Source organism: Choloepus didactylus, chromosome 7 (assembly GCF_015220235.1).
Source record: "Choloepus didactylus isolate mChoDid1 chromosome 7, mChoDid1.pri, whole genome shotgun sequence".
Classification (NCBI taxonomy): Eukaryota; Metazoa; Chordata; class Mammalia; order Pilosa; family Megalonychidae; genus Choloepus; species Choloepus didactylus.
The window spans coordinates 89,458,879-89,478,822 of NC_051313.1; the positions used below are offsets into that span (position 1 = coordinate 89,458,879).

The 19,944-nt window shown below is 35.6% G+C and overlaps 1 protein-coding gene across 1 annotated transcript in view; it reads left to right on the plus strand.

Moving 5' to 3' along the window:
- Positions 1-19,944, plus strand: part of EYS (eyes shut homolog) — a 1,792,869-nt gene that overhangs the window by 701,850 nt on the left and 1,071,075 nt on the right. Inside the window, 3 exon segments of the mRNA XM_037844664.1 lie at positions 7,693-7,848; positions 7,851-7,866; positions 8,805-8,921. Coding sequence (XP_037700592.1) covers positions 7,693-7,848; positions 7,851-7,866; positions 8,805-8,921 — 289 coding nt within the window.

A 19,944-nucleotide genomic window follows, 5' to 3' on the forward strand; every position in this document is an offset into this window, starting at 1 on the left:
GTTGGTGAACTTTCTCAGTTTTTATTTATCTGTGAATATTTTAAACTCTTCTACAATGTTGAAGGGTTGTTTTGTCAGATAAAGAATTTTGGTGGCTGTTTTTTGTTCAGTTCCTTTTTACAATTTCTCATTGATATTCTCATATTCTTCATCCATTTTTTCCTGATAGTCTTTGGTCTTTCTCTGTATTTTCCTTCATCTCCTTGAGCATATTTAAGACCATTTCTTTAAAGCCTTTGTTTAGTATTCCACAGTCTGGTATTCTTTTTTGATGTTTTCTGAATTTGTCTCTCTTCCTTTGGATGTGCCATTATTTCCAATTTATCTGTTTGTATTGTAATATTTTGTTACATACTGTACATTTTAATGTTTTAAAATGTTAACTCTGAGATTTATTCCCTGAAATATTTGTTTCTTGATTTTGTATACAGCTACTGATTTGACAGATTTTCTTTTTTTTTTTAATTTCAGGAGCTAACAAAACCAAGCAAACCTAAACAAAAACTTACCTTTCACTATCTTTGCTAATTAGCTTTGTTTTAGCTGTTGCTTTCCTTCAGAGTTCAGTCCTCCTATCAGGAAGGTCAGCTGTAAGTGAATGCCAAATGCAGGTTCCTCCCTGCATTTTCCAGGCCTGTGTCTCATCCTGAGCTTGTGCTTGATAGTGGCCTTAGTATTTCACCTGCTTAAAGGAATTCCAATGCTTTCTCTGCTTCCCTGAAAACAATCTACTCCCTTTCCCAGTTGTCCCTATGCCAGAATTAAAGCAAGTAAGCCTTTACCCAAGGCCACCCACCACAATTGTTTCTTATACTCTTTTTGTTATCTCGAGCTGCTTTTGCCAGGATGACAAGTTCTAGGAAGGGGGTAGCACCCTGGAGAGGAGTTTCCCAAGTCAATCTTTCCCAGTTGTAAAAAAGCCAGAGGCTTACTAGGGGAGTGCCAGCTGATTACAAATTTCCCTGAGGTGGGGCTGTAGGTGGGGCCAGGATGGCACCAGGAACTTCTTCCAGCTCTTCCAAGCTGCACTTTCTTTACTCTGCACCTGCCCAGGAAATGGAGCCCTTTAACTGTCCTCTGCAGCTCTGAGGAAGCATACCATCTTTATACCTTTCTTCTGCTGCCTTTGCCTGGAATGGGTTGGAACATTGGCCACCCTCAGAGCTGGGCCCCCAGGTGATGTGAAATTGCTAATAAAAATCGGTTTTTAGTAATGGGACCATACCTCCACCCCACCCACCAGATCTTGTGGAACGAGGTTTTTATGTCCCTCTCTGGTACCAGGAAGCTGTACCAGGCACTGAACTCCACTGCTGCCTGCCATGAAAATGGAAGATAAGCGACAGTAAATACTGGGAGGAGAAAGCAATTCACTGGTGTTTACTGCAGTTTATCCCTGTTCTTCCTTCTGCTCTTCCCTGGATGCTTTACATTGTTCTGCTGGACTCTGAAGTTTTAAAATAGTTGATTCAGACAGTTCCTTTCTATTTAATAGTTGTTCTGGTGGAGAAACTGATTCCTGGAGTTTGCTACTCCACAATTATATTCTGTTTCTTTACTCTCTATCTCTTTTGGTATTTCAGTTTACATAATTTCCATTAACCTATCTCCAATTCACTGAATCTTTTCTCTGCTTGACCAGTCTACTGAGAAGAATATTAAAGGAATTCTTCAACTATAAATATTACTTTTCAGTATTTCCATTTGAATATTTAAATTTTTTTCCTGTTGATATTAATTTTCAGTTCATTTATATTCCCATCTTTTCCAATTTCTTAATGTATCAGACATATCAGACATAGTTATTTTAAATTCTTTCTCTGATAATTCCAACCTCTGCAATCATCTTAAGTCTCCTTATGTTGGTTTCTTGTTTTCTTTTGCCTTTTTGTGTGTCTTATAATTTTTAATTAACCTGAATTTAAGCAAAAAAACTGCATGTTGTCCTAGATTATTCTTTACAGAATTGCATTTGCTGGACTGCCTACTTGGAAAATTCTGTGTGATGCTGAACTTATTTTTTAATTTAAGTACTGTTTTATATCTCAGAACAAAATTCCCATTTGGTGTAAATAAAACTCTTATTCCCATGTTTATTTATAATTCAAAATTATTGGAAATGTGAATTCAAATCTTAAAAGTCATTGATCCATAGATCCATAAATATGTAGTGAAGGTATGCCTCCAGTAATTTGACTAGTGTCATTCATAAGTAATCATTTTCAAAGTGTTACCATAACTTGAATATATTTAGTGGTAGATAAAAAGACTATTTTGATCATTGACTATGTGAAAAGTTTTGTATTAGGCATTGTGCATGAGGTAAAAGTAAGTAGGTATGATCTCTGCTATCATATAATTTATAATCAAGTATGGAAGTTAAGACAATTCAGATAAATATATTATAAGAAGAATCTTCTAAATGGTGCCAACTATTTTTTTAGGAAATATCAAGATTTTTTTTAATGAGTTAGAATTTTAGTAGGAACCTGAATTAAAAAAGACTTCATATAGGGAGAGTTGGGGAAATGACATTTCAGGAAGAAGTAACAAGGGCAAACATGGATATTAGAAAATATGTAGATGTTTAATTTTAATCTAATTTGATGAAAGTAGTGGTTTCCACACCTAGCTGTGCTTTAGAAACATCTAGAGAGATTTTTAAAATTATATCTTGTCAGTTTCATTCCCCAGAGGCTCTGACTCTAGAATTTGTATTTTTTAATACTCCCCAGGTGATTATATTATTCAGCAAGATTTGGAAATCATGAGCTTAGAATAGTCATCTATATCAGAATAGTGCTAAAGAAGGCATGATTGATGCAGTTTTAAGCTGATAAGACTAAATTTATTTTAGAAGGTAATAAAGAGCCTTTAAAGTATTATGTTAAAGTATGACATATGAAATGAAAATGATTAAGAATCAAGAAGGTTATTTTGGAAACCTTATTCCACATGTAATGCTGAAATGTTTGGAGAGGTTGGGTAAAGACAGCTTGGAGAGAAAGTTAGAAAAATAGGCTAGGAAAGGTTAGATAGATAGATAGATAGATAAAAAAGATATAGAAATAGATGTATTTATATACTAGTCCTGTTATAATACTATAAGCACTGCAGATATTTTACAGATCACTTCTTCTCTCGATTTGCTTTAATGGCTTATTTATAAATTTGATTATTTAATTCCTAATGTGAGAATTTCAGATATAGAGGTAGATATAAGGTAGACTTATAAAGAGGGTTTTGACATAATCAGGGGTATAGAAGTCCCCCAAATTCCACAGGTCACTATCCACTGTGCTTAAAAATAGGAGATGCCTTTGCTTCTAATTCCAGAAACTGAAAATAAGTACAAACATAAAGTGTCACAGTAGCTACAAAGCAGGCAGCAGAATAGGAGGAAAGAACAATATGCCAGTCATAAAAAAAATGTAAACTTTTGTTGTGGCAGTTCTTATCTTCTCAAATGAAGTCCCATAATACTAATCATTCTATTACATGGAAAATACATTTTTTGTTGTGATAGAGGTAAGAGTGGTACATGGCCTTTCAAAAAGAACTATGCAAGGAATCAAGAAGTATGCCTGACACATAGTAGGTGCTCAATAAATATGTGATGGATATATTAATGAGTAGTAGCAAGGATCTGTCATATAATATAAGGCAAGTTAGGCAAAGAACTATCTGAGACTGAGACTTAACCAGCTCTTTGATAATGTATTATAAGTAATTTTCCTTTTAGAATTGATTGGATTCATGGAAACAATCTCAAATCATTCACATTTAATCCTGTGAAGGAGGTAAAAGATTAAGTTGTTATGATTAAGTAATGTAAGTATTTATTATTTCCTATATGCTATTAGATATTTATGTTCAATGTTTTTAAGTCTCTCAACTAATGTTACATTACAGATATTTTGATCTACAATTTACAGATGAGAAATTTAAAGTTTGGGTGTGTTAGCAATTATGTATGGGAGATAAAATTTGAACCAAAATCCAACAACTTCCTGAACTGTATTTCCTTTTCATTCATAGTAGAAATTACTCTGTTTCAAGAGTGGAAAAAGAAGAGATTCCACTAAGTAATGCCCCTTGGCTGCATGGAAAAAAACAAGCCTTGCAGTCATATACCTCAAGGGGATTACCTCATTCCAAATTATAGTTGCTGACTTTGCAAACATTGACATTTTCCCCAGATTCTCAAGAAGAGTCAGGGACAAGAAGGAGAGAGGGAGACAGGGAGAGAGGGAGAGAGAGAGAGAGAAAGAGAGAGAGAGAGAAAGAGAGAGAGAGGGAGAGAAAGAATACTGATGTTTAAAACAAAATATAAACTTATATGTAACAATGATTTCTTTCTTTAGCAAATACATGAAAGATTTGTATATTCTTTGCCCTGGGGATAAAGCATTGAATTGGACAGACAAAATCCACTCCTTCAGAGAGCTAAAGATGTAATGAGGATGGGGGGAAACAGACAAAAAGTAAAATAAGAAAATTTTATAGAAATTTAAAAGGACATAATATGCTATGAGGAAAAATAAAACAAAACAGTATGATAGCAACTGCAGCAGAGGTGGGGGTGCAACTTTAAATAGTGTGGTCACAGTAAGCCTCATTGAGAAAGTGGCATTTGAAAAAACACCTGAAGAAGATAAAGGAATGAGTCATATAAATATCTAAGAGAAGAGACTTCAAGGAAGGGGAGTTGAAGTGTGAAGGCCTTGTGGTAGGAACATGCCTTAAATATTTAGGAACCAAAAGGAGGTGTGACTAGAGCAGAGTAATCATGGGTAAGAGTAGGATGTGTTGAAATTTAAAATATAAAAGCAGGCCTGATCTTTATAGAGCTGAAGGATGATGGTGTTTACAATGAGAAAATAATTGCCATGTGGATTGGAATGTTCAGGTCAGCCACTCATTATGTTCTTAACCTCTCTGGAAGCTACTTGGAAACCAAACTATAATCATAAGGCTAACTAATGAATAGGTAGGGGAAAACAAAAGCACCTCACATTAGCTCTATGATGTTTTCCTCAGCTAAATTGAAACAGTCTTGCCCTCCAAGGAAAGAACATTTCAAAGACTGACAGAGTATAGGGTCTTTTGTCAAACCTCTGTCCCGGGACAGTGCTAGGTGCATCCTATCCCCATTTTCTTTTAACCCTTTACACCACCCCCACTGCATGTTTTTGTGGTAAATTGATTGTCTCTTTTATCTGAAACTTTCATTAATGACTCTGTCAGCATTCCAAATTTATTGTACAGAAGATTTTAAACTCATCTTCTTAAGTGGAAAAGTGATGCTTCTGGAAACACCTGAATCACTCATTTAAATACTATGTAATTGTGATATTTTACCAGGAAAATGATATTTACTAAATGTTACATGTGTATCAGGCCCTGGGGAAGTTGTTTTCAATACACGATTTTATATCCTCACCCCAACAAAACCATGGTGTGCAAATAAACATCCCTCATTTATCAGTGAGAAGCCTGATCAATTGAATAATGTGCCTGCACTAAATATTATCATTGTCACAAATAACTGCCCTTCTCTGGGGGCAATCATTCATCCACTGACGGTGGGCTTGACCTGCCAAGTGCCTTTTCCTTCTTCAACAATGGTTGACAACACTCCAGATAGAGGCAGCTCCATTAGCCTGGGTCCCAGAGTGAAGGTGATGTGACATAGAACTATAGCTCACTGGGTCATGAGTTGTGAATGAGAAATAAAGCTGTATGCTGTGAACCACTAAGATTTAGGAGAGAGAGTCTTGTTTTTTTTATTGTTCGTTTGTTTTTAGTTTAATGTATGCTATTCTGATTGTTTAACCTGCAGCCTCAACCTTAATCAAACTTTTAAAGATGGGTGTAAATTTGACCAATTTTTAAAGATGGGTGTAAATTTGACCAATTTTTAAAATACTGTTGTTGTTAAATGATCTAATATCCCATTATATCTCTATATGTTATGTTTGTTTGTGTGTAACAGTTCTTGGCAAAATAGAAATGTGATATGACTATTAAATAATAGGACTTTGACTTGAAAATCAAGTACTTCTGTTGTCAGCATTGAAGCATCATTTGCAGTAAATGCAGATCCTTCCAGTGTGACTACTCTAAATAGTTCTGTTATGGCTTATAAATTAGTAAAATTATGGTCTTGCCTTGTGACATGTCTGCCCATCACCAAATAACAGCCCCACTCCTCCCCTTTTCCTGTTACACAAACAAGGCTGAGAAACCTAATTCACATAGAATTCTATGCTGCTCTTCCAAACAAATTCTTAGAATTTGTCAACTTCTTTTCTACCATGACCATAAAAGCTTTATGATACCCTTCTTAGATACGACCTCAGTCTTTTCATTCCCTAAAACTCTAATACACTCAGTTTGCTCTCTTTCTTTAGGTACTAAGAGGCAGTATCATGTGGAGCAAACAGCCTGGGCTCTGCTACTTATTAGCTGTGAAATCCTGTACTTCATTTTCTTCATCTGTAAAATGGGAAGAATAATTTCCATCTCATAGTATTATTATAATATTAAATGAGTTGGTCTATTTAAAGTGCTTAGAACAGTGCCTGGCACATAGTAAAGGCTCCAGCTATCATCTGTTGTTGTTACTATTGTTATCCTCATTCTCATTATTACTGTTTTCTTTATTATAATAAGCTTATTTGTTTAGTTATCTTTATCCCCAACTAGACGCCATGATCTTGGCTTTAAGAGCCACATTGTCCCAAAATGTGGTTATGGGCTATGTGACTTGGAGGCATTATTTCAACTCTAAATACCAGTTTACTTGCTAGTGTTTTGAAATTAATGAATTCTGCCTCCAGATTTGAAGTGTTAACTGAGATGACGTGTGTAAAGCCTTTAGCACAGGGCCTGGCACACCAGTAAGTGCTTAATCAATAGTAGTTTTTATCAGTAGATGCTCAGTACAAATAGAAACATGAGAAAATGATTTATCTAAATTTTTCATAATGATACTCCACTTTTTACTAATTTCTCTAATACATAAAACATAACAAGAAAACAATCTGGCTCTCCATTAAGCTCTGCTTATGTTGTTCTCTAGATATTTTATATCTATAAATTTAGTCTCCCAAGCATAAGTTTCTGGATTAACAGGGACTCTGTTTCTGCTTGGTACCCCCAGCTGAGCACAGAGTTGGCACATGGTAGGTGCTTAATAAATATTCAGAATTTGGCCTTTGCTTACTGAGGTATTTAGCTAAAGTTAGATTCCATTTAGAAATCTCAGATAAGCCATTAATAGACTCACTAAGACAAAATTTAGAAAACTTCAAACTCTTAATTCCTGTAGGTAAGAAATGTTTGGCATTCAAGAATCTTTACAAAAATTATTATCAAATAGTATTCACAGTGACAACTTGATATATCCATTACTTGACTATTATTCTTAGCAAGCAACTCTTTACACTAAAAACAATTCTCTTAAGTATATTTGGCCTGTGCTTTGTTTCCCTTGTTCACATTAACAGTTTCAGAGATCATAGATGTAAACACGTTTAACCTTGAACAATGTTTTCTTTTCCAACAAAATGTCCAATTATAATTATGCAGAGGCAGTCCTGATTTCTCGGTGACGTTTACCATATTGAACAAACTTTTGAGTTTTGCGTTTAAATAGTCTTGCATTTTATCTTGTCTCTTATACTGTAGGCATCGATTGTGAAGTAAATATAGATGATTGCCCTTTTGGACCCTGTCTCCATGATGGAGCTTGTATTGATGGCATCAGTCATTATACCTGTGACTGCAGGAGTGGGTTTTTTTTGGGAACACACTATAAAGCAAATGCAAATGAGTGTCTCTCAAGTCCTGTCTACATGGAAGGTAGCAATATTTGTTTTTCTATTTTTAACCCTAAGAAAGTCTATTTAACTCATAATATTTAAGACCTAGTGTCAAAGAAAAGTTGACAAAGATGATTTCAGTTATGTTCTTTCATAAAACAAGTGCTAAGTACAGTTAAGATGACAGATGATGCCTGTTTTAGTTAATGCAATTTACTGATAGGTTATCTCTGCTCTTTTTTTATTTCTGTTCATTAGCATAAAGTAATTTTCAATAAATGTGGATTAATTAGACTTTAATATACTTAAAAAACAACTGCTCATGGTAATAGTAACAGGTAGGGTGATGAGACATTCTATTATTTAATTTACTTTGTGGAGAAATAATACCATACCCTTGGTATTGAAAATGTTCCTAAATAGACCTGTTCTTGCATCGTGATAGGCATGGGAAGCATTTTGTGAATCTCTGTCTGGAAATGTATAACATCTCTCGTGCTCATGTATAGAATATTAGTTTATCCAAATCTAGTGCTGGAATATTTCTTCAGGATATGCAGGTGGCAAATATGAGTATCAGAGAGGATGCATTCTGCAGCTTTATTTTTCTTTTCTAGTCTTGCCAATGTCTTTGAAAGCAGGAAAAGGAGGATGAAGGTGGGTAGCTCATTGCAATGCAGTCTGGCCATAGCAAACTTCAGTTTCTTACATAAGTCCCAGATGCACTTTTTTTTTCCTATCTTTTAGCACTTTTCTTTTTTTCCATTGCCATAGGGAGGATGGCAAAAATGAAAATTGATCAGTTCTTTCACTCCAGTCACCTTGAAGGAAAAGAAACAGGAATAGACTCTGCTTTCCATCGCTCATGGGAGTGTTTTTTTTTTCATCTGAAATAGAAAAAGAGAATTTAAAATGGTGAAACTATCTTGCAGTTATGCTTTAATGTCTACTTATTTAAAATTTAATTCTATGTTTCAGATGCATAGATCTCATTAATGAGTATCAGTGTTCATGTGAAACAAAATGGACTAGCTCAAGACATGAGATCAAGATTAAGTCTATAATTTTAATAAGTTTATTTGACAAAAATCTAAAGTAATTTAAAAGAGAAATCAAAGTACTTGCTGTAGATTTACATCATTTCTTCAGTAGTCATTAGTGATTTAACTGCTGAGTCTCTCATGTTCCATCAGTTGCTCCAGACAAAACCACAAATCATAGCTTTTTTCAACTTTGCTCCTTCTGTCTCTTTTTATCATAAACTTTTGCAATCTGGAGCCCTCTTTAAAGTAAATCCTGGAAGTGGCCTTTGTTAACAAGAGCTCAGGAAGACTTATGTTTTGCCATCTGCTTCCTTCTTCCCGGTCTTGTGACACACAGATGTCTCCGGATGTGTAGGGATGAGATGTAATTAAATTGACTCAAATACTACAAGGAGAAAACAAATACTGGGTGGATGTGCCAAGAGGTGGGTACATGTAGAGAACCCCAACACGTGTAATATTCTAGAGATCTGCCTTCCAGTCTTCAGGAATCCAAGGTATTGTGATTGGCACATGATATTTTATGTAGAATGCCTCGTCTTGTGAGTAATGTAGGTTATCTGAAGTTATTTTTGGTGGATGAGAGCCTTGAAAGCCTTCATGAACAATGGTGAATTCTTTTAAACACAATTGACTGGCTGTGGCATGGTAAAGGGGGAAACCATCAGACCTAAAGGCAACCTTTGGTGTTGTGAGAACAGGAACATTTTGTTTAAGGCCTCTGTGTGTCTGGACCATCATCAATAAAACACAGATGAATGTCCTACATCATAGGGTCACTGTGTGATGATGCATCTATGATGTATTAGTCAGGGTTCACCAGAGAAACAGAACCAACAGATTATCTATCTATCTATCTATTTAACTATCTATTTAAACAATTGGAGAACATAATCTAGCCAAGTTGAGAGGTGAAATTAACCGTTGCATGTGACATGGTAGATTTTCAATGAGCAGCCTTTTTTGGAGGGAGTTATGGTGTGGTTAAATGCATTCAGCTAGAACCATGTTGAATCTCTACTTTGCTTCTTTCCTGCTATGTGCTCTTGGAAAAATTACTTATATATTCTGAAATACTGTTTTAGCTATTCAGTTAGGGTGATCAAAAAGTTACATTTTACGTTTTTATGAAAATTATATGAGATGAGTTTTGAGTTTTGCGTTTAAATAGTCTTGTATTTTATCTTGTCTCTTCTACTGTAGGCATCGATTGTGAAGTAAAAAGTACCTTTTCTAACACATTTTAAAAAGGTTAATTACTTATTGATATTATGTTTATTTGGTTCTCAATAGAGAAAGTCATACTTATGTGGAAAAGGAAAGTTTGTAGTTAATAAATTCTGTGGTAGAAAATGGATGAGTCATATATTTTGTTTATCCTGTTTCATATATTGCCTGGGATAGTCCCTAAATCCCTATTTATTATTATCATAAATATGGCAATATTTATTTTGAATTAAATATGTGAATAATTACTTATTCTATTTGATATATACATACACAGATAATCACATGCATACCCTAATATTCTGAGAACAATTGTTAAAATTCCACCTATATACTTCCAGATGTTTTGGTCTCCCCTTTTGTTTTTGTTTTAATCTAAACCTAAGTTAGTTCATTATCCTCCTTATTCAGTGACTTTTTGGTTCACTTAGTATATCTTAGCAATTTTTCTGTTATAATACATATAGTCCTGACTCCTTTGTTTTAAAAACTGCAAAGTGTTCCAGATAAGTGTCGAAGGGCCACACTTATTTAATGAGAACATAAGCATGCCAGGTTCTCCAGATCTTATCAAATGAAATAATTTTTAAAAAATGGTCACTAATTTGATGAGCAAAATGTGGCATGTAATTACTGAAATTCACATTTTCCCAGGTTACTACCAAGGTTGCGGACCTTTCCATGCAATTATTTGCAACACGTATTTCTTGTTTTTGTCTCATCTATTAACAGCCTTCAAATCATTGCATTTTTCATTTGGCTCTCTTGCCTATTTTCTAACATATTATTAAAAATTATGGTAAAATCCATCAGGTTCTGCAAAATTGCAAATCTTTTAAGTGATTGTCTATGTTTCTGCTTTATACAACTTGCAAGTTGTAAAATTGTCATATTTTTCTTTACTTTTCTCTCTGTGGCTTCTGGGATTTGCATCTGTCCTTAGAAAGTCCTTTTAGCAACAAAATATAAAAATATTTTCCTACATTTTTTGTCTGTTGCAATTATACAATTAACATTTTTATTATTTTAATCCAGAGTGAATGTATTATAACAATTAGTAAAAGGTAAGCATCTAATTTTTCCCAAGTACTTTTGACAAAGAGCCTATTATTTCACTATTGATTAGGGATGCCCCATTTTTCATACACTAAACTCCTGTCTATATGGATCTATATATATGGGACTATCCATTCTGTTTCATTAATATTTTTGGCTTTTCCTGCACTAGTACTATCTACATTAATTATTATACTGAACAACAGAATTTTATAAAAGTAAATACACTAATACATTAAATACACTCAATACAATTCTGGTCATTCATTCAGCAAATATTAAGTACCAGATACCTATAAGAAACCAGGATAAAATAGATATCAGGCTCACCATATGCCACACCAGTTTCACTTGGAGATAATTGTTTATTTTTAATAACATATTTGCTTATTTATTTATTTATTCATTCATTTATTTATTTATTAACACTCTGCATGTTGCCATGCCCAGAGAATGGTTTCTGAAGGGAATTTATGTACTAATATCAAAGTCTGTCTTTCTAGGGTAAAGAGACAAAAGCAGTGAAGGAACACAGGCAGTAATAATTGAAAAAGACATTCAAGTTGGCATGGTGTTATTTCTGAAGCTCTATAGAAAAGGGTAAAAGCATAGTTTATGTTAAGGATAGAGGAAGAAAAACAAAACAAACTTGTTTATATCAAGCTGCCAATTTGAGGCAAACTTTAAGAAATTTTTCTAGTCAATTAACATGGCAGCATAAAACACTCCAGAGTGTGGTTCCTCCACAGAATTTTTAAACAACTAGCAAAACACTGGCAAAACCATCTTCCTCAAATCTATGGAAAAAAATTAAAGTTGGAAGTAACTGGATGAGTGCCGAATCAATAAAATGTAGTTTTAAAAAATGTTGGAAGAAGCTTGTGGCATCCTTGCCAACCCCTTGCCCAGATCCTCCCCATCTTGGTTTGAAGTCAGCCTGTGTTCTCATTGTGAATCACTGACCCTGTTTCATAGAGAGAAGAGTAAACCTTGCGTGCATACTGGGTGGCTGTGTGTCAGTGCCAGTCTATCGGGTGGCAGACAGAAAGACTGGACCAGGAAATTCATCTCAGGCTCACCTTCCCAGAACTTGCCCTGCAAGCAGAAGCAGCTTTGCAGACAGCTAAATCAGTGTGAGAATCAACTAAGGCAATCTGGTTTGGACCAAAAGATCACCTGCTTTAAGTCATACAATTAAGCACCAGGAGAGGGAGAAAGTCAATTTCACAGGGAGTAGAGGGGGCATGCATTCAAATTCCTGTAAAAGGGAAGTTCCTAAAGCCAAGTGAAAGCCAAACCCAGGATGAAGAGGCAGCTTCAGAAAAGATGGAGAGGAGGACACTGCATTCACTGAGGGCTGATCTTCTTGATAGGAGAGCTAAATTCAGAAAGAGAACAATAGCCAACACTCAGGCAGTTTGCAAAGATTGTGAAAGGTGTTTTTTTTTTTTATTTTGTTTGTTTTTGGTAGCTCCTGGCAGTCAAGGAAATCTGTCATATTACCAGCTGAATACACATTTAAGGAACAGACAACTCAGGGATTAAATCCCAGAGAAAACATCCTGAAATATTTAAAAAGTACAGTGTGCAATGAAAGATTACAAGACAAAGAAAGAAAGAGGAAATTATGGTGCATCAAAAAAACTAGATAAAAATCCAGAAAACATCAGTGAATAAGATCACACTTTGAATACACCAGAAAATGTCTTTAGAAAAAAATAATCCTCAATATACTCAAGGAGATAAAGGAAAACATGGAGGAAAAATGAAAGGATATGAGAAAAATGCAACAAATGAACAATATGAGAATTGTAATAAAGAGATAGACTTCTTAAAAAGGAACCAAACCAAAATATGGAGTTGAAGACCACAATAACTGAAAGAAAAATTTCCCTAGAAGGTTTCAAGAGCAGATTGGAGCTGGCAGTATAAGGAATCAGCGATCTTGAAGACAAGATAATTGAAATAGTTCAGGCTGAGGAGCAGAAGGAAAAATAATAATGAAAAATATTTAAAAAAAAAAGTGAACAGAGCCTAAAAGCCAATGGTGCATCCACAGGCATATTGATGTGTGCATTATAGGAGTCCCAGAAGGGGAAGAAAGAAAGAGGCAGAAAGAATATTCAAAGAAATAATGGAATAAAACTTTCCAAATTTAATTAAAAATATGGAAATGCACATTCAAGAAGTCCAGAATACTCCAAACAGGATAAACTTGGAGAGAACCATGCCAGACACACAGTAGTCAAACTTCCAAATGCCAAGGACAAGGAAAGAGTTCCAAAAGCTGCAATAGATAGCATTGTGTTATATACAAGGCAGTCCCCATTAAATTAATTTCCAATTTCTCGTCAGAAACCATGGAGGCAAGAAGGCATTAAAACAAATATTTAAAATGCCAACCAAGAATTTTGTATCCAGGGAAACTGTCTTTCAAAAATGTGGGACAGATTATGACATTCCTCTATAAACAAAAGGCAAGGAAGGTCCTCACCACTAAACCTGCCCTACAAGTAATGCTGAAGGATGCCCTTCAGACTGAAAGGAAAGAACACTGGACAGTGGGTTGAAACAGCATAAATAAATACATACCTTTGGTAAAGGTAACCAAATGGTTAATTATGAATGCCAATATTATTACACTGTTTTTGAGGTTATAGAAATACACTTTTTACTTCATATAATTTCTGAAATGCAGATACATCAGGAATAATGACAAATTTATGCCGTTGGATACACAATTTATACAGATATATACTGTATAATGAGTACTACAAAAATAATGGTAGACAGAGGCTTACAAAAGCAGTGTATGTTATTGAAGGTGAGTTGGTATCAATATGAATGTGACTGTTATTGATTTAGAATGATAAATGTAAGCACTACAGAACCCACAAAAATATATGAAAAATATGCACAGAAAGAAATGAGAACATACTCAAAATGGTACAACACCAAAAAATCAAATAAATATGAAAGTAGGCATTATTGGAAGCAATGAGGGAAAAAAGTTATGACTGACAAAGACAAAATAACAAAATAGTAGAAGAAACTCCTATATTATCAGTAGTTATTTTAAATATAAATGGGTTAAACACTCCAGTCAAAAGGCAGAGTTTGGAGGAACCTAAGATGGCGACTAGGTGAGACAGAGAAAAAAACACCTCTGTGGAAAACACTAGATAAAAAACCAGAAGGGACCCAGAACACCACTTCCAGAGTAGCACCAGCTGGACAAGTTCTGCTAAAGCCACAGGGAATGTGAGTTTGGTGAAACCAGGAGTCTGCATTCTGAAACGAGTGAGTAGGCTGAATCCCTCGGCCGTGCTGCGGTGTGGGGAAATGGTGGGTTGGCGTTTTTTTTTTTTTTCTTAAAAAAAAAGAAGCCCAGGAAGAGCTGCAGATAAGACAGGAGCAGTCTGGACTAACGCCTCAGTGTCTGGGGTGGAGGATACCCCTTCCCACACCCACTGCTGATTGTCTTGGGTCCAGTGAAGCAAAGCGGAGATGCACAACTTGCAGCCGTCTCCCCAGTGGGTAGGACTACTCCTGCCCGGGGCCGAACACACAGCACAGAGCCGAGCCGAGAAACCCAGCCTAGCAGCTGTCACCCCAGTGGGCGGGGCTACACCTGCCCGGGGCCGAACACACAGCACAGAGCTGAGCCAAGAAACCGAGCCTGACAGGGAGTCTTTCCCGCAGCACCGCTCACACGACACAATATTGGCCGTGGACAGTGGCTTTGAATACACCCACGGCTGATCGTACTGGAGCTGGGAGAGCAGAGCTGTGTGGAAAGGGGGAAGTTAACGCATCCCATTCAACTAACGCATCCCATTCAACTATCTTTGAAGTGGGCCGGGAACGCCCCTACACAGCCCAGTGGTCCAGGGCTTCCCTGGAGGCCGGCGCTCACTTGTGACGTGGCACGGCCCTCCCCACCTCAGCAGAGGTCCTGGAAAAGCACAGCAGGGAGGGGGGAGCTGCTCAGAAATCCCAGGGAATCTACTCCAATACCAAGGACTTTTGTGTCAGGGGCAGAGAACAGCCTTAAATCTCCAGGAACACCTGGGAGGTTTGATTGTTAAACCAGCCCTTCCTCCCTAACCACTCCAGCACACGCCCCTCATTGAGGGCAGACAGCACCAACAACACACCCAAATTAAATGCATCAATTGGACCCCAAAAGAATCAGATCCCCACATACCACAAAGTTGGGGAGAACTGACTTGAGGGGAATAAGTGACTCACAGACGCCATCTGCTGGTTAGTTAGACAAAGTGTATGTCAACAAGCTGCAATTCTAACAAATTAAAGATCAAGTAAAGCAAATGCCAAGAGGCCAAAAGCAACAGAAAATCTTAAAACATATGATTAAACCAGATGACATGGAGAACCCGAACCCAAACACTCAAATCAAAAGATCTGAAGACACACAGTTCCTGGCAGAATTAATCAAAGAACTACAGACAGGCAAAGAGAGCATGGCACGGGATATAAAAGACTTGAAGAAGAGCATGGCACAGAATATAAAAGACATAAAGAAGACCCTAGAAGAGCATAAAGAAGATATTGCAAGAGTAAATAAAAAAATAGAAGATCTTATGGAAATTAAAGAAACTGTAGGCCAAATTAAAAAGACTCCGGATACTCATAATACAAGATTAGAGGAAGCTGAACAACAACTCAGCCTCCTCAAGGAGCACAGAACAGAAAATGAAAGAACAAAAGAAACAATGGGGAAAAAATTGAAAAAATCAAAATGGATCTCAGGGATATGATAGATAACCAAATTTAAGACTCACTGGTATCCCAGAAGGGGAAGAGAAGGGTAAAGGTCTAGAAAGAGTATTCAAAGAAATTGTTGGGGAAAACTGCCCAAACCTTCTACACAATATAAATACACAAAGCATAAATGCCCAGTGAACTCCAAATAGAATAAATTCAAACAAACCCACTCCAAGACATATTCTGATCAAACAGTCAAATACTGAAGAGAAGGAGCAAGTTCTGAAAGCAGCAAGAGAAAAGCAATTCCCCACATACAAAGGAAACGACATAAGACTAAATAATGACTACTCAGCGGCCACCATGGAGGCGAGAAGGCAGTGGCATGACATATTTAACATTCTGAGAGAGGAAAATTTCCAATGAAGAATACTTTATCCAGCAAAACTCTCCTTCAAATTTGAGGGAGAGCTTAAATTTTTCACAGACAAACAAATGCTGAGAGAGTTTGCTAATAAAAGACCTGCCCTACTTCAGATACTAAAGCGAGCCCTACCGACAGAGAAACAAAGAAAGGAGAGAGAGATATAGAGACTTTTAACAGACATATATAGAATATTACATCCCAGGTCACTGGGACACATGTTCTTCACTAGTGATCACGGATCTTTCTCCAGAATGGACTGTATGCAGGGATATAAAAACAAGTCTCAATAAAATAAAAAACAAAAAAATGAATTTCTTCAAAGCACATTCTCTGACCACAATGGAATACAAATAGAAGTCAATAACCATCAGAGACTTGGAGAATTCACAAACACCTGAAGGATAAAAATGAGGGGGAGATGAAAACATTCCTGGACAATCAAAAGCTGAGGAACTTCATCACCAGTAGATCAGTCGTAAGCAGGCTGAAAGGAAGGGACACTAAACAATGACTGAAACCAAATGAAGAAATAAAGATTTCCAGTAAAGATCACATGGTAAATATAAAGACCAATACTACTGTATTGTTGATTTATAACTCCAATATTTACTTCCTACAGGATCTAAAATATATAAAATGTAATTATAAATTGGTGGTTTTGGACTCAATGTAAAATATGTAATTCTTGACAAGAACTACATAAAGGTGGGGGAATGGAGGAGTACAGGAACACAGTTTACGTGTCCTGTTGAAGTTAAGTTGGTATCAAAGAAAAACAAGATTGTTATAGATTTAAGAGGTTAAATTTAAGCCCCACAGTAAACACAAAGAAAGTATCAGAGAACATGACCAAAGAGATGAAAAGTAGAGTAGGGGCTCCAAGAAGTGGGGGAAGGGGCAATGGGGAGTTAAGAAATGAGTGTAGGGTTGCTATTTGGGGTGAAGGGAAATTTCTAGTAATGGATGGTGAGAAGGTGATAGCATTGCAACATTCTAAATCTGATTAATCCCACTAAGGGAATGCTAGGGAGGGGTGGAATAGGAAGATTTAGGCTATATCTTTCCAGAATTGGAAAAAAAAAAAAAGTCTGTCTAAATAGATGACAATTAAATGCCAAGGATGATCCTGGATGGGATCTGAGGTCGGAGGAGAGGAGGCTCAAAGGGACACAGATGGGACACAAGAAAAAAAAAAGAAAAAGGAAATATAGAATGTAAGCTTTATATCAATGTTGAATTTCTCGAACTTCTTAGCTGCGTTTAAGGAGATTGCATAAAATAATGTTCTTGTTCATGGGAAAGGTATATGTGAATTATATTGTTTGTTCAAAGATATGTGCAGCTTGCTCTCATATGTTCAGAGGACAGAGCAATAGATGATGGGTGTTAGGGAGGGAGGGAGGGAGAGAGGGAGGGAAAGAAAGAGACAGTGGTGTGACAGGATGTTAAAGGTGATGGATCGGGGTATCAGGGGAGGGGGGTCAGGGTATGATGGAGTTCTATGTATGGGGTTTGTACTGTTTTTACAACTGTTCCTGTAAGATTGAACTTATTTCAAAATAAAATTTATTAAAAAAAAAAAAAAGGCAGAGTTTGGCAGAATAGATAAAAAGCATGACCCAACTATTTGCTGTATTTGAGAAACTGATCTTAAGTTCAAAAACACAAATAGGTTGAAAGGGAAAGGATAGAAAAAATATACCATGCAAATGGTAATCAAAAGAGAGGGTTAAAGCTATATTAATATCAGGTAAAATAGACTGTAAGTCAAAAACTGTTTCAAGAGACAAAGAAAGTCATAATATACTGATAAAGGAGTCAATTCCACAAGAAAGAAAACACTTATAAATATAGATCACCTAAGAGCAGAGCACCAAAATATGTGAAACAAATACTGAAAATTTGAAGGGAAAAATAGATAGGTCTATGTTAATAGCAGGATACTTCAATATATCATTTTCAGTAAAGGATAGAATATCTAGATGGAAGATCAATAAGAAAAGAGAAGATGTGAATGACACTCTAAACCAGCTATACTTAAGCATATATAGAACACTTCAATGAACAGTAGCGTAACACACATTCTTCTTAAGTGCACATGAACTATTCTCCAGAGTAGACCATATGTTAGGACACAAAACAAGTCTCAGTAGATTCAAATATATGGAAATCATACGATGTATGTTCTTCAACCACAATGGAATGAAGCTAGAAATCAAAACAAAGGGAGAAAAGGAAAATTCACAAATATGTGAAAATAAAACAACAGAATCTAAGAACTAATGGGTTAAGGAAGAAATCACAAGGGAAATTAGGAAATATCTTGAGGCAAATGAAAATGAAAATCTAATATACCTAAACTTTTGGGATGTAGTATAGGCAGTGCTAAGAGGGAAATTTCTAGCTGTAAATGCTTATATTAAAAATGAAGAAATATCTAAAATCAGAGACATAACCTCACAACTAGAATATCTAGAAAAAGAAGAACAAACTAAACCCAAAGCAAGCAGAAGTTAAGAAATAAAGGTTAGAGTGGAGATAAATAGTAAAATAGAAATTTAAAAACATGGTAAAAAGAATCAACAAAACTGAAAGTTGGTTCTTGGAAAAGGTTAATAAAATTGACAACCCTTTAGCTAAATTGACAAAGAAAAAATAAAAAGAATAATTAAATTCAGAGTTGCAAGGGGGGTACATTACTACCAACCCCACAGAAATAAAAATTATAAGAGGATGCTATGAACAATAGTACACCAACAAAATAGATAACTTAGAAGAAATGGAAAAATTCCTAGAAACACAAAACCTATCTACTGTGACTGAAGAAGAAACAGAAAATCTCAACATACCATTAAGATGTAACGAGATTGAATTAGTAATCAGAAACCTGCCAACAAAGAAAAGAAGAGGACCAGATGCTTTTACTAGTGATTTTTTTCCAAACATGCAAATAAGAATTAACACTAATCATGCTCAAAATCTCCCCAAAAATTGAAGGGGAACACTCCCTTACTCTTGATTTCAATGCCTTTGGATTTCAGTGGAACTAAGAAGAATGACTGTTACAGGGCAGTAGTGTTTGTTTGATTCAATATGAAATTTTAAATATAAAAAAAAAATAATAGATTGGAAAAATAACATACTATTAGAAAGTCCTTAATATTTTCATCTCCCTTCTGTAAATATCTTGTCTAAGCCAGTGCATGCTGAAGTTGCATGGTTGCAGATTTATGTTTAACTTAAGTATTAAGGAAACTAGTTTCTTCTTAAGGTGGGAGCTTAGAAAATTATTTTGATATAATTGTATCTCTGTATACATGCATATATTTATATTGGAAATTTTATTTCTTCAAGTGTGAGCTATAATGTTTAAGGAGCATTTAATATAAGATTATTAACCCTTTGAATACAAAATATACTATGTAGGTTTTTCCTATTTTTTGTTAATCTTTAAATCAGTATATGGTGAATTATGACACTCAAAAGGTTTCTTTATGTTTCCAAATTTAATTATCATTTCCTCTATATCTTCTGTGGTGTCTGACAAATTTAAAAGGGACTAAAAAGTTCTTCCTTAAGTAACTGAGCCATCAGAATGCCTTTCAATATAAGGTTTGAGTTGGCATCCAGCTCCCCC